The 16,527-nt window shown below is 31.8% G+C and overlaps 1 protein-coding gene across 2 annotated transcripts in view; it reads left to right on the plus strand.

Moving 5' to 3' along the window:
• hiw (MYC binding protein highwire) overlaps nucleotides 1-16,527 on the plus strand; it is a 256,065-nt gene that overhangs the window by 93,507 nt on the left and 146,031 nt on the right. For both annotated transcript variants that reach the window (XM_085813060.1, XM_085813059.1), the window contains exons 27-30: nucleotides 3,272-3,363; nucleotides 12,564-12,698; nucleotides 12,789-12,872; nucleotides 14,135-14,231. In XM_085813060.1, the coding sequence (XP_085669186.1) occupies nucleotides 3,272-3,363; nucleotides 12,564-12,698; nucleotides 12,789-12,872; nucleotides 14,135-14,231 (408 nt within the window). The remainder of the gene's footprint in view (nucleotides 1-3,271; nucleotides 3,364-12,563; nucleotides 12,699-12,788; nucleotides 12,873-14,134; nucleotides 14,232-16,527) is intronic.

The raw sequence follows: 16,527 nt of genomic DNA on the forward strand, positions 1-16,527 counted from the left end.
CCATTTCCTCCAACTGATGGAACAACCACCCTGATAGCATATCTTGATAAATGCGTCTGTTACTCGATTTTTTCCACCAAAAAAAGAGGACTAAAAACACAACTGTTGAAAATGGCACAAAAGCGTTCATCTTTGAAGAATCATGTTCATGTTCCATTACACCATGTTGATTTTCCATACACCAAATCATAAATTATGGCAATTAACTTTGCCAGAAACTTGAAAAGTGGCTCATCCATAAACACAAGTCTATTCGTGAAACCATCTGCCTCTAGCTTATCTTTCTAATTCTCACAGAAAGCTTTAGACAACAGTTTGTCGGAAGGTTTTAATACCTGCACCTGAAAGGTGTACGGCCAGAATTGTAGACATTTCTGTAGCACATGCCACACCATTACATGCTGCACATGGAGTTTAAAACTTGCATGTGTGGATTTTATAGGACTTTGTAAAGATGTTTAACGAATTTTTTCAAACACTTTGGTTTTGACTGCTGTTCGTCCTGGGCTGGTTTTTCTTACACCAGCAACCTTTGTCCTAAAACTGCTTCACACACTGTTCGATGTTGTGACTATGTGGCAGGTCCTTATCATGTTTTGTGCAAAAATGTCTGAATGACAATAAACATTGCTGTTTTGGCATATTCCAAAACACAGTACGTCTTCTCATGCATGAATGATGCCATTTTGATTATTCTAGTGCCATTTTGATTATTATTTGATGATGCCATTTCTAGTGGCAATTTCATAACCAGAAGATTTTTTGCTGTTCCAAGATAAAACTTGTGTAATTGTAGTTTCAGAATTAAATTGTTTCAGCTTAATAATTCAGTTATAGAATTTGTCCTATTCTTTTTCTCCAATTCAGTGTGAAACAGCCTGTATTTATTTGCACTTTCATATCAAGCAAAGTCATTAATGTTGAAAATATCTTTTTATTTTTTATTCCTTTTTATTTCCTTGTACAAAGTAAAAAGGAAGTATTGTAATCACGAAAAATTGCGAGTATCAAATTTTAACGAAAATATCGATTTTGATCGCTATCAATACAATTTAATGATGTTTTTGTGTGACATCCGCAAGTAAGGACAGAATAAAGGACTCTTTCCCCCCCAAAAAATTATAAAACTAATTTAAATGAATTCTGAAGAGAATTTTTTTGTGGCGTCTGTGTGTACATATGTACGTATCTCGTATAACTCAAAAATGAGTAGCCTCAGAACATTGAAATTTTGTATGTAGAACTGCTATAACATGTAGATGTGCACCTCGTATTTTGGTTGCAATCGGCTTCATCAAAAGTATATAAATATATTTATATATGTCTATATCCACTCTGTTACTCGCCTCAGTGAGCTCAGTTTCTTTATTCTTATGTTTGTAAATTGTGTATTTTTTGCTTTAAAATGATTGAATTATGTTGTTATTATCTTCAGGTTAAGATTTTTTATGCCTTTAGTAAACCTGCATGCAATATTTGTGGAGTTATCAACAATTTAAAAGTTGTCTAAGTGCAGCTAAACCTAATGAATTTTGTGATGGCGGACATGTTTGTTTACATTTTAAACTTGGTAAAATAGCGAATTTGTTGCCAATCTAGAGAAACTAAGCTTCACAACAACAAAGATAATGCCTTCTTTTATTATTGAAAATTAAATTATGCATAATCCATTCTGGAATTTATTTGAGAAATAAGTGTTTCAGATTTACTTTGTAATTTTGAATATAGATATTTTGAGTATTTGTGTATTTTTGCTTTGTCAGGAATTGAGAACTAAATTAATTGAATGAGAAATACTGAATTGTCTGTGAAAAACTGTTGCTTTTTTGTTTTGTTTGCTTAATTTCTTTTGTACATCGTTTTAGATTTATTATAGTATTTGAATAGAACATGTGGCAATGATCAGAGAATTCTTCAAATGATATAAATTTATATGTATTCTGAGTTATAATATGGACGAAATGTAATGCTATTAAGTGAAGCTAGTGCCAGAGTGTCGCTGTGGTAAACAAATACAATCAAAAGTCATTAATTCGGACACCCATAATCCGGACCTCAAAGCTTCAAACTTTCTGCGCATGCGTCGTGTTGACGCATGCGCATAAGACCTTCACGGCTGCGAATATGCATGTGTGCATGCGCAAAATATGTTTACAAATGCACGTTTAATGTATAACGGCCAGTATAAGCTAAGCTAAAATTATCTAATTCAGTTAATGTTGCAGATTGCATTGTTCCTTAATCTTCGAATTGGATTTGGCTTATTATTTTTTGCAGACTGTTAGAGAAATTTTATAAAAGTAAGTTTGAACTTTCGATTATGTCAAATAGAATTTCTGATATATATTTACTAATATGTAAAGGATCTACAAAGCGAAAGTATGTTTCGAAGTCTATTAAACAAAAAGTGGAATTGCTGCAAAAAATGGATAAAGGCATATCCTTTGTTTATCTAAACTTTAATGTTTGTTTATCAAAACTTTTGTTTATCTTTAATGCCGCAGTGCGCAATGAATTGGAAGTTGATCTGTCGGCACTATCCTTATCTTCAGGGCAGATGTTTTTATTTTATTTGGCTTATAATTCCTTACTAAATGTAGTATTTGATCTCGATGTACTCCGTCTTTGATATGATTTAAAGCAAATTCCTCGTCATTATAATTCGCTTCCGATAGCGAAGAAAGTGACAGAGGTTATTGAAAACGAAAAAATTTCGATTGACAAATTAGTCGGTATTCTCGACACAGCAATTATAGGACTTGAACAGTGGAACTTTGTAACTGAACAAGAAATTATGTCTGTTTATAGAATTAAAGGGAATGTATTATCACATAAAAAACAAAGCAACTTAAACAACTTACATTGAAAGAAATGTTTAATAAAGTAAACAAATAAATATTAAGCTTTTTTTTTTTTTTTTTGTAAATTTTGATACCCTTTAGATCATAATTGTTCTTTATTTCATAAATTACGGTTTCATATTTTTAATTTTATAATTTCTGCATGCCATCTTACCAGATTTAAACTGATGATCTATAATCCGGAATCGCCGAAGTCCCGACGAGTCCGGATTAACGACTTTTGACTGTATAGTAAATTTTAAAGAATGCATTTATTCTATTATGGTTTATGTGCTATCGATGAAATAGATTTAATTCAGTCCAGTAAGTTTAATTGAAATGCAAGAAAAAATGCGTATAATTTAATATTCCGTGCAAAGAAGTCACGTGGTGTGTACATCAGATTTTTTAAAATTAAATATATATTTTAGGTATTTGATATTGGACCAGAAGGAGGTGATCAAGAAATTGATGGGGATATACTTGTTGAAACAGATGAAATTCCTTATGAATGTGGGGCCCGGTAAGAATTTTTTAAGGATAATCTGTTTTGCTTTAAATTACAGTAACGATTGATTCGGAAGGGGGAAGTTTTTAAGAAATTTTTTATGAAACGTTTGTTAAAGAAGGTTGATTGTATTGAAATATATTAGCAATATTTTTTAAACTAAAGTAATTTGTGGTTACTAGTTTTGTTGAAACCATTATCTAGATCAGCTGTGGTGCATCTGTTAAATTAATACAATTTTCTGAGTTAATTTGAAATGTTAATAAATTGATTGCTCTTTAGTATCTGTCTTTTTTAATGAGTGTTACTGCTAATTATTTAAAAAAGATTCTCAATGATTTATATGCTGAAAGAGCTTTTGCATTCATAGCAAAATGCAATTTTTATCCCAAATATTCAATGAATGTGCATGTATTGAAAAGAAAATTGTATGTAAATAAACTCCCTCTGAACTGGATTAATTAATGGTTTACATAGGTTTTATGGCATTGGTTTCTTCATTTTAAATTAAAAATTGAATGTTAAATGATGTGAAGAGTTCATCTCTCTGTAATGTGATGTTGCATTAGCTTATTTTCTTTAACTTTATAAATTAATGAAATATTATTGACGAAAATATTTTAGGAATGTCAACAAATTAAACAAGCAAACTTTGAAGTGATGAACAATGTAACATAATTTGGCACTAGTGAACAGAATAAATTGTTTCTTACTATAACGTAAGCAGATTATTCTTTGCAAAAAATCATAGGTTAACTTTCATTTTTATGAGTTACAAACACTAGGCAATGAAAGTGAAACACATTTAGCGTGTAATGTATTATTAATATGATATAGGCCCTTTTTTTAGGGGGGGGTGGCAAATGCTACAATGATTTTTTTTGGAAATGCAAAACAGTGGCTTTTTTATTTCACGATGATGTAAAAGGAAGACGCCTTTTGCATCATTGTGAAAACGCCTTTTGCATCATCATGTGGTAGGATTTAAAGGAAAACTAAAAGGATAGGCAGAGTTGGTAAGATTTACAGGAAACAAAATAGAGAATATGAGTAATCAAAATTTTTGTGTAATGTATCATTATTAAAATTGACCATACATGAGATTTAAAATGGAAATTTCAGAACAGTTACAAGAGCTCAATTTACTAGTTCCTAGTGTAACTATGCTTTCTCATTGAAATTTTAACAGATATATAGCTATAATTATCTGAATTACCTTTGATCTGATTATGTAAACTGGTTGATGGTTAAAAATTGGATAAGTTTGCAATTTCATTTCGAAAGCTTATGTTTAGTAATTATTTGTTGTTTCTGCCATCCACTGCACATTTTATTTTTGTGAAAATATTTATCACTCTGGTAAATCTTGATTTTTTTTTCTTTTTTCAATAGTACATGAATAAAAATAAGATTTGGCTTAAAGCTTTTTTATATTTTAATTATGTTAATTCAGTTATTACTTTGTGTATTAATCTACAGAAATAAGCTTTTTATCTTTGTTATAGCTTATTTCTGTAGATAATAATATTTGTGATTTCCATCATGTCTTTAATTATTTAGAATATCAGTTTATTATTTATCATTATTAAGAATATCAATTTATGTAAATTATATAATAATATGTTAGAAGTATTTGAGACTTTAGCAGAAGTGAAGAGTGCAAGCTTTTTTTTCTGACCAGAGACTGTTTTGTTATAAAATTTTATTAAAGCTAATTATTTTCTTTTTGTGTAAAAAATTAAAAAAAAAAAAAAAAAAAAAAAAAGTAAAAAAAAATTTGGAAGGGTTCAGATTTTAACAGTTGCTCAAAAAAGCTTACAAACAAATAACAAAATGTTTTATAGGATACTAGAATATGCATATGATAAACTGGAAAATATCATTGCTAACAAGCATACTATCAAAATACTTGAAGTCATATTGTATGCTGTAGATTCATAAAGAAGCTGCTTGCAGTCATGGCAAATTTAAATATTCTTTTTGTTTTGTTGACCAATAAGTCAGTATAACGAAACTGGCTGCGATAAGTGGGCCTGTTACAGAATTTACATTTTGGAGACAGCAGTGTAGAGCATCTAACTAGTAGAAAAAGAGGGAAGCAAGTGCATCATCCAATGTGGAGAATTACTCCATAAGGAGAAAGGTTTTAGTTATTTAAATTTTGACTTCTGAATTATTTACTTCATGCAGCATTAGAAAAAGGATGGGAAATGGAAACATCTAAATTAAATTAGAAACTCAAGGGACCATTACAGATAAAAGTTAGAGTTTCATTTAAATGTTTTTGTCATATGTATTTGGGGGGCGGATGAACCAAAAAAATTAGATTTTTCTGTGAAAACAAAGGACCAAAAAGTTTTTAATGCAGAATGCCTGTTCTCTGCCTTTTAACTGGGGCACAACCTGTGATTGAGTGCATCAGATCGTGCTGCAATTTTATTTAGAAAACTGCTTCTCGATAGCAAAATCGCTAAGAAATAGTCAAGTGCAAGGACAAAAGCATCTGCAATTGTTAAAGAAATGTGTGTGAAATAATTCTTCATTTATTGATTGCATTAAAAGAGCTTCATTCTGCCTCTCTATGGATGAAAGCAATAATATGAATGCAAAACTGTATCCAATTCTTATTTCTTTTTTTAATCTGGATCTTCAGAATTTGAGTGTAGTTTACTTTCTGTCTTCTCTTTGGAAAGAAATTTTATAGGCTTTAACACAGCATAGCTAATTGTTAAAACTTTAAAAGAAAATGCAATTTCTTTGGATAATTACTTAGCACTTGGTGCTGTTAGTGCACCAGTAATGGTAGGCTTGAAGACTGGTGTTGCAAGCATCTTAAATAAAAAATTCAGATTTTCAAATTATGAGGTGCACCTGTCACTTCTTAAATTTAGCAGCTGAAAAAGGGGCAGATTCATTACCAATAAGTGTGGATGAACTAATTGTTGATATTTATTATTATTTTGAGGAGAACTCTGAAAGGAAGGAAAAACTGAAATAATTCTAACAACTGCATAATACTGAAATAATAAGTACACACTGGTTATCTTTAGAAAAATGCTTATATAGAATTTTCAACCAATGAAACTCACTTCTTAGAGTTTTTAAGAAAGAAGTAAATGCTTCTGGAGCTAAGATGAAAAGCTGTATTGAAAGTCATAAAATACCTAAAGTAAATGGATATGTAGTTACTGCTTCCAACCATATTCCAAATAATATTTATTTTACCTTCTTGTCGCTGTAACATTTCATTTTCTGGATGTTTCATGAGATTCAGTATTAAGCCTAAAAGTACTGCTTGTGTTAATGTCTTGTACTAACCATTTGCTCTTTGATTTTTCTATTCCTGATCATTTGCCCATTATTACAGGGTTGGGCTTAAAAAAAAATATGTAAAAATAGGAAGTGGCTATTTATACTCTTAACTAATTGTTATTCACAATGTGAATGTGAATCAATGTGTTCAGGTTTAAGCTTTATGTGCTTTACTTTTTTAGTATAAGATAAGGGAAGAGGTGAATTGAAATGATGCTATAATTCATCAAGCTAAATTCTTTGAAAGTCTACTACTTATTTTTACATTAACTCCAGAGCAGTAACTAGTATATGGCCATATTGTAATTACCACTGCCAATTTAACTCGAATGCCAAAGGGATGCTATTTTACATTCATTTAAGTATCTTGTGTAAAAATTGCACCATTAAAATAGCACAATGCACCATAGTTTAAAAAACTCAGATTGGCATTGATATGTTTTGCTGTGTAGTGAAACAAAAATTAACATGTAATAAATAGTAAGTTAAATCATGCTTTTTGCTTTGCTAATTGAAAATTGCTGTTTGTAACAAATAACCACTTGTGCTTGGATCATTTTCATTTTTAATTACTACTGCCAATTTAATTAATGCCTAATGAAGCTGTTTGAAAATATGAGTATTTGCATATATGTATGTGTATCACATTAATATTCTAAATTATTTAAAAGTATGACAGATTTTTTTACTGTGGTAGTTTTCAGGATTTTTGAAATGGGATTGCAAGCACCCCTGGTACTCTATTAATTGTTAAATTTTGGGGAAATAAAAACTTATATCCAGACACAAAATATATGCATTTCTAACTCTAGCATAGTTCAGAGTTTATTTGCAGTCTTGATTTTTTAATGCTACTTCACTTTTTAGTTATTTGAGGTCCTCGGAATGCTGCATTAGTTCTTTATTGTTCTGAAAATGGTGTTTCATTAATTATGAACTGATGGTAAATTGACACATTTTGTTTTGTGTCTGTTAGTTTTGGAATATTAGAAGTTCTAATAAAGTTTCTGTCCTTAGTAAAATAATTTTATTCAAAGTTTTTTAATTTACAATTCTATCACAGGTAAGGATTTTAATGAAACTTAAAACCATATTTTCTATATAAATATTCCTTTTTTTAGAGGTAATCTGAATTCGAATACAGTAGAGTCCCGTAAACTCAACTCCCGATATCACGACATTCCATATAACTTCACAACATTTTTAAGGACTAGAAACTTTTTTAAGATATCACTAGGCCAAACAGAGCAAATATTACATACAACACATATAATTATTACGAGGGCTATCCAGAAAGTAGATTACGTTTTGGAATAAAAAAATAAACAAAGTATAGGAAACAAATTTTATTATATACAGATGAAAGCCACACTCAAATACTACTTTTCTACATAGTCACCATACAAATTAAGGCATTTATCGTAGCGATGTACGAGCTTGGAAATTCCTTCGTCGAAAAATTCGGCCGCCTGCGCCTTCAACCACTTCGTTACCTCTTCTTGCAGCTGTGCGTCGTCATCAAAACGCTGCATAGCCAGCCACTTCTTCATTGCTGGGAATAGGTGGAAGTCGCTCGGTGCCAGGTCGGGACTGTACGGCGGATGAGGAAACAACTCCCACTTAAAAGATTCAAGAACTTTACGAGTGACATTTGCCGTGTGGGGCCGGGCGTTGTCGTGAATCAACAAGATCTTAGAGCTCAACATTCCTCTGCGCTTGTTTTGAATTGCTCTTCTGAGTTTTTGGAGAGTTTGGCAATACCTTTGAGAGTTTATTGTAGTGCCTCTTTCCAGGAAGTCCACCAAAATTACACCTTTTCTGTCCCAAAAAACAGTCGCCATCATCTTCCTTGCCGACATTGTTTGCATGCATTTCTTGGGTTTTTGGGGAGAACTTGTGTGCCCCCACTGCATTGATTGCAATTTCGTTTCACAGTTCACATGTTTCACCCATGTTTCGTCACCAGTAACGATGCGATCGAGTAAAGAGTCACCATCCTTATGGTAAGCGTCCAAAAAGTTCAACGCTGCAGCCATTCGCTGATTTTTGTGGTCCTCTGTCAAGATTTTTGGAATCCATCTTGCACAAAACTTGTGGTAACCAAGCTTTTCGCTGATGATTTCGTGCAACAAACTTCGCGAAATTTGTGGAAAACTCAAAGAAAGTTCCGTTATTGTGAAATTTCGATTTTCACGGACTTTAGCATCGACTTTTTCGAGAAGTTCGGCGGTCACTATGCTGGGTCTCCCACTTCGATCTTCGTCGTGAACATTGGTTCGGCCATTTTGAAATCTTATGACCCACTGACGCACTCCACCTTCAGTGATAATGTTGTCCCCATACACTTCACGAAGCTTCCGATAGATTTCTATCGGTTTACAGTTTTTTGCAGTCAGAAACCTTATTACTGAGCGCACCTCGCAGCTCGCGGGATTTTCAATTAACGCAGACATTTCAAACCGTCACAGTATCTGAACGGAGCACAGCACGAACCTCTCACTAGCACGGCTAGATGCAGACTGAGCTGCACAACGCTCTGACCCCAAGATGGCCGCGCTAGCCCCGCCCCTAGCGGACACAGACGGAAACGTAATCTACTTCCTGGATGGCCCTCGTATTTATGTGTATGTCTTTCCTGTTCTGTTCAATAATTTGAATGTTCTTTTTCACTAATTTTTGCTGTTTTTGCATTCTGCCATTAATTCTTGGAATTGCCTAAAAAATTTCAAGATATGTTGTAATACTTGGCAGTGCTGTTTGCTTCTTTCGAGAATACAAAGAAAGTCAGGTAGCAGTTGGCAGCTGGCCACTGGCTCATATTCCTTTCTATTGTTGCAAAACGTTAGGTGACTTGTCTGAAGTTTTGTGACTGCATTTTATTGCAAACTAAACTCACACCAGTTCATTGCGGCTATCGTTCCTCAATTCATATCTAGGCATATAAGTGTTTACATATTTTTGGGAACTTTTTATAACCTGTGAAGTGAAAATGTTATTCAAAAAGAAAAGAAAACAAACTAACGTGGCAATGGAAATGAAACCAGATGCCTTAAAAGAGACTGACAAAGAGGAAAGTGTAAACAAAATTATCGTGGATTTAGGTGTTCTACAGTCTACTTTGATAGGGTAGAAAAAGAAGAAGTCCAGAATCTAGTCTTAGATGTATGAAAAAAGCATGTATGCATAGTTTAAAGGAAAGAAAAAGTATTAAAGGTGGTGAATACAAAAAGTGAGTGAAGTGCTTTATTTGGGGTTTCAGGCAGCAAAGGGAACAGGGAACATCCATTTCAGAACCAATTTTACAATAGGAAGCCCTAAAGTTTTATGATGAATTTCAAGAACGAGAGCCTAGTTGTATTGCTAGTGTTGGCTGACTTGACAGATGGAAAAAATGGTACGGCATCAGGTAGTTAAATGTTTGTGGAGAAAAAGCTATCTGCTAACTTGCAAACTGCTGCAGTATTCAAGGATAATTTCCACAAATTGAAAAGGAGGGTATATCTGGAGATATACAAGACAATGTGGATAAAAATGAAGATGAATTAGAAAACAAAGAGATTGAAGACAACAGTAAAGCTAAAATGATGAGTCATAGTGAAGGACTGAATGCCGCTGAAGGAATGCTGTGTTACATGGAGGAGCAGGGTGCATCTGATATAGACATTTTATTCCTCTGTCACCTAGGGGATGTTGATACACAATGGCGAAATGCGTGTCAGAGACAGTCTACCATTATACAATATTTTTCTACCAAGAACTAATAATAATTTTCTTCATTTTTGTATGTAAGTTTTTTACTGAATTATTGTAGAGTATTTGTTCTTTTTATGACTCCTATTGTGCTAGAACTTGATGTAAAAAAATCAACATTAATTTAGTTGTATGCTGTACTTTTCCATGTCCAATATTGGGCTACAAATGTCTAGAGTAATTTACAGTTAAATACTAAGAGTTCTGAAAAACGCATCCCTTATTCTGTGAAACTTGACTTTTCGAAAACTCGACAGTCTTTTAGTCCCCATTATGTTGAGTTTGCGGAACTCTACTGTAGATTTAAATTTAGCATTCTTGGATTTTTAAATGGATACAGTTCTCTTATTTTGACAAAAGAAATCCTTGAATGACTGTTGCAATGATAGAAAGTATTAATATTATTATACTGAAACTGAATAATGTGTGGAAAAAGTATATTGCATTTTGTAAAGCATTTTCCTTGTTGCATTGACAAATATCCATCTAGGAAAAACAATTTGCTGCTTTTAAACATTTATTATAGTATTCTTAAATGAATAGTGTTAAATAAAATACCATTTCAGTTACTTTTCAAAGGGATTATTTTATAACTGATATGTTCCTTTTAAAATAATCTTACTGTTGCTGTATATCTCATCATTTAGTTTGATGTAATAATAATAATAATGCCCTTTTAATTAAGAGTAATATTGGAAAATACATTTTATTTTAATTAACTGGTACTTTTCCACTTTGCCAGCACAAACGATAAAATCGCCAATAATGGTACGACTGATGCCAAACGGAATATCTTCTCTGGTAATCTTTTACGCTTCATTTTCAAAACAAGTCGCAGCCATTTCTTATCGGATTTCTTTCTTTCAATACTGGCATACAATTACATATAATTTTTAACCTATATAGTTAAATCTTATGCCCTAAGACCATTCGCGGTAATTAAGTCAATTAGGATGCAATCACACTGCTCTCCCGAAGGCGAAATCAAGGGTTAAATTCATCAATTCTAATGAGAATGCACTAGCGAAGTAAAGCAATGCAGTTTTACATAATTTCTGAGTAAGCTATTTGTACGAATTAAAATAATTCTTGCATTTAAGCTAGTTATTCCAAGTTAAGATTTAACTTGAAATTAATGTAGATGATTACTGAGAGAATTAGTTTTTTGTAGCATAGTTTATGTGAGATGAGATCACTTGGGGTCACGTGATATGAACCGGCGAATCAGGATGTTGAACCATGAAAGCATAGTAAATTTTAAATTAGTGTCTTTTTACAAATTTATTGTCTTTATTTACTGGCTTTTTACAAAATTTTAAACCACATTAAAATATTTATGCCTTCAAAATAAAAAATTCTTAGAACTAACATTTCTTAACATTTTTTATGTGTATACTGTATGCTGTCGCCAACACAGTCTGCTTGCGGAGATTTGCGCCGGCGAAACGGAAAAGTATCAATTAACCCATTTTTACGATTTGGATATGTACCATAACTTCTCCATCTTATTAGCATTTATTAGGAAGCAAATGAATTAAAACAAAGGCTTTGAATGTTTTAAAAAGAGCTTCTGGCAGTGTTGCTCACAGCTTTAGCCTAGCTCTGCTACATTAGTATTGTAATATTAGCCATTTTGCTAGCCGAAATTAAATTGTACCATTACATTTTGAGCCAAGCTTTTAGGCCAAATTATGTAATCTCAGACTATGAATTCAATTTAGAAATCAATTTTCTGTTATTTAATTGCCTACAAACAGCAGAGTCTGAATGTATGCACAAGTTGTGTCTTATGTTAAGTTCAAGCCTAGAGGTTTATTTAAATCTTCATAAGATTTTGTCATAATTTTACAGATGAAATGATGACTTGCTTGACAGTCTAGTTTCTTGAATCCTATAATGTATGTTATGTGAATAGCTAACGTAATACTGAATTTTCCACCTTCATTATGGTGCTACTTGTTATCTTTACCAAAAAGTATGTTGCTTTAATATCTTATTGTTTGCATCATACACGGTAGCTCATTTTTTAAGCTTTTAAATACTAGTATGTACTTTGTTTTATAACTGATGCTATAAAAAATTTCAGTTGTAAGCATTTCTGAATATATTTCAAAATTCTTCTTCTTGTTACATTTTAAAATTTTGTTTTCTAGCCACAAGTATCCTATGCTGTTTGATGAACCTATTCAGTTATCTGCAAATAGATGGTATGTTGCATGGGCTAGAATATCTGGGCCTAGCAGTGACTGTGGCTCAAGTGGACAATCTGTTGTCACTACTGAAGATCAGTAAGATTAATTATTGTATTCTTGATAATTATTTTCATGATTTGGCCATGAATTTGTCATTTGCAATATAATTTGTCTTTTTCTTTTCAGAATAGTATTTTATTTTAAAAGTTCAAAGAAAAGCAACAATGGAACTGATGTTAATGCCGGCCAAATACCTCAGCTATTGTATAGGTAATTCATTAAATATTTGAAAATATAAGAAGTGTGAAATACAAGTATTGTAGAGTCATTAGGTTAATTGGAAGCAGAAAAGATGAAAAATATGCAACTGCCTTCGCTGGGAATCGAACCATGGACCTCTGGAATACCGGCCCAGCGTGCTACCGTTACACCACAAAGGCACGCTAGGGAAGTGGGAGAAATACCTTATATACTCTCCTTTTTTAAAGGGCGACTAGGGTTTTAGAGGACCTAGTCACCAAATCCTGGGTGCGGAGAATCATCATCCACAACCCTTTTAGTTCGGGCGCCACTTGTAGAGTCATTAGGTTAATTGGAAGCAGAAAAGATGAAAAATATACAACTGCCTTCGCCGGGAATCGAACCACGGACTTTTGGAATACTGGCCCACCATGCTACCGTTATACCACAAAGGCACGCTAGGGAAGTGGGAGAAATACCTTATAGTATAAATGACTGTTTATGGTATGAGTTGAACAATAATTGCTATTATTCTAAATTGGCTGTTAAGCATAATTGTTCTGTAATGTGTTTTTATATTTGTGTGAAAAATTTAAAATAATGCAGTCATTCAAAATGTAAGCTTAATTCAAATATTTATGTAACATGGATGATTCAAAGTTCTACTAATTTTTAAAAGATTAAAAGAAATTATGTTTGACAATGAATTGCTTCTTGTGATTTTGTTCAGTTTTTAACAGTTCTAAAACATCATTTGTTTATTTCTAAAATTTGTTTTGCAATTTAAGGAGAAATTGTTAAATACATAATATATCCTGGTTTCTAATCATTTCTTTCAGTTATAAATTAATATATTCATTCTTGAACATTTGAATTTACTTTTGGTATCTTGGTATACATATCAAGCAATTCCTCTTACCCCATCATTGTGGCAGGGTGGGCAAAACCATTGAACTTTTACTGTTTAATCTTAGTTTTATTTCCTGGTAGAATAAGATTCAATTTTTTGGGGGGAGGTATGTTCATGCTAAATGAAAACTATTCCTCCTTAAAACTTTTCCATGGCAATGTCTCATATAAAGCTTAAAATAAAAAAATAATTCAGTATATATTCATAGCGGTAATTAAATTTTTCTTTTGCCAAAAATTTTGTTTTCAAGAAATTTTTAAATCTTTGTTTTTAATTTAATTTATTCATATATTTAAAAAATATGTTTTGTATTTTATTGTGTCATTTAATTATTTGAATTTTTCAGCTTCATTGTTATAGTCTTTCTAAAAATGTTTTATAGGACCGTGACACCAGATAGTCAAGGTTTATCTAAGCCTTCCAGCCATTTAGAACCAGTTACTGTGTTAAGCAAAGACTTTTCTAGAACAGTCACACCTGTAAGTTCAAGTTAATTAAACTGCTTTATTTATTTTCATTGGCTATTGTTATCTTACACAGAGGGTATTAAATTTTTAACAAGTGTGAATAAAAGTTAATCGAATCAGTATCTTCAAATCCTTGTATAAGGTTTGTATCACACTGATAAGTTAATTAGTTTTTGCAGATTTTTTGGTGTATTATTTGTGTTCCATGTAATAATAATGAAAATAATGTAAGCTGGACTAGAAATCATCAATATTAATTCTTCTTCCTCCCTTTAAATTCTTGTTGTAATAATGCTATTTTTCATGCATAGATTTGGTATTTTTCATTTGAAATAATAGAACAGTATGTGAGATGTAGGAAATTTACGGAATACTTTTATTCAGGCTGTGTTTCCCATAAATCTAGTTTAACATTAAGAAGTTTAATACAAGCATATGGTTAGTTTAATATAAATAATATAATAATAAAAGCATACGGTTAGCATACGATAAGTTTATTCTCTCCTTGCAGCTCTTTATTGAGAATGTTTAAATGTCTGGTTAAGTCAGCAAACATGCTAGATCTGTTATCCATGTATCGTTGTGTAGCTCAGCAATAGTTTTATTTATTTTTTAATCATTTATTTTTGTGTCATGAAAATTTTTATTTCATTTATTGATTAAAAAACTGTATTAATACAGCTCCTAAATGTAACTACCTCACTAAATTATATTAATTTCTCTATATCCACTTTCAATTTCTTTAAGTAATGACACAAACTTGATGATTTAGAACTTGTTCGCATATAAAATTCAGTATTTCAGTTTATTGTTTCAATAACCTTATCCATCTGCAAACTTTTCGCACTATATTTAGAACATATATATAACTAAAGTATACTCAGGGGCTTCATAAAATTGTTGTGGGACCTGCATGTGGCCTGTTTCTTGCCAGTTTGAGATCATTGGCATAAATTGTGATTGTCAAAATATATTTCAGTCACAGACTTTGTCTGAAAGTAAGAATACAACTTTTAAGAGAAAATTTCTTTCTTTAGAGATGAAAACACAAATTTTAATTATTTGTTAAAAGGAGAAAAGGCATCCCACATTGAAAAACACCTAAATTTAGATGAGGCAACAATGAGAACCTTTAAAAAAGTTTTTTGTTTTTAAACATTTTTGGAACTTATCCTCCATTTTGTATTGACTGTTAGTTTCATATAACATGGTTTCACAAAACACAGTATTTTCTAGAAATCTCTAATGGTATTGGTAGGGTACCTGTATTGCAAAATTGTTAGGAATTTAGCTAGAAAGCACTGTCAGGTTTTATTATGTAGGCCTCTCATATCATTGTTTATATAAGATTCTTCTGTTATAGTTTTTGGTTTGTGTCAAAAGACACTTATTGATTTTGACAGTTTTATTGAATTCTTCAATTTATCTTTTAGTATATTTGATTAGATGTTATGATCAAGCCTTCCCCATAAAATTATCACATATTATATTACTAACCAAATATTTAATTATTTAATCACACTGCTTGATTGATATCAATATTTCTGATCATAATGCAGCTGAAAAAAGGAATTTTTGATCCATGAAACCAGTTTCTGCCATGGATGCTCTCTATTTTTAAATATCGTTTAACTGTAAAACACTATGTAAGTTCATTGTAGTTTCGTTCCATGATTGTTATCATAAAGTTTAATTGGTGCTAGAATTTCTTTTTCTTGGAAGAACAGAACAGCATTATTTTCTGTTGACGGCAAATTGAAAATCATTAAATATGTTTATGGATAAAATATAAAAAAGCAGATGAGCAAATAGGGTGAAATTAACTTTACCATGTTCTCTACCGTGTCTGAACCAACTAGGACATCATCAATATAACAATTATTTAATATTATGTCAACTGCTTTGGGAATTTAGCTCCTTCGTCAATTGTTAGTTGTTTGAGTACACGAGTAGCCAGGTATAAAGCCGAAGTAGTGACGTATGTAACTTTGCACAACCTGTAAGTTTTAATCGGCTTTGATGGATCATCTCTCCACAATATTTTTTGGAAATCGTGATCTTCATCATTAATTTGTACTTTTTGGTACATTTTCAATAAGTTGCTAGTGATGGCTATGGGGTAGCATCTAAACCTCTACCATCAACCAATTGAGAGGACTTTCTGAGATCACAGATTTCTGGTATTATTAGTGTACACAAATCATACTGAGGGAAGACTCTCCTTGAAAAGTTGAACAACTGATACTTCCAAAAGTCAAAATGTATGTACACGATGCTGGACATATGAAAAATCAGCAGTGCCCTCTCT

The sequence above is a fragment of the Stegodyphus dumicola genome, chromosome 3, assembly GCF_044657685.1.
Source record: "Stegodyphus dumicola isolate Sdum_Otavi_A_Nest chromosome 3, ASM4465768v1".
Classification (NCBI taxonomy): Eukaryota; Metazoa; Arthropoda; class Arachnida; order Araneae; family Eresidae; genus Stegodyphus; species Stegodyphus dumicola.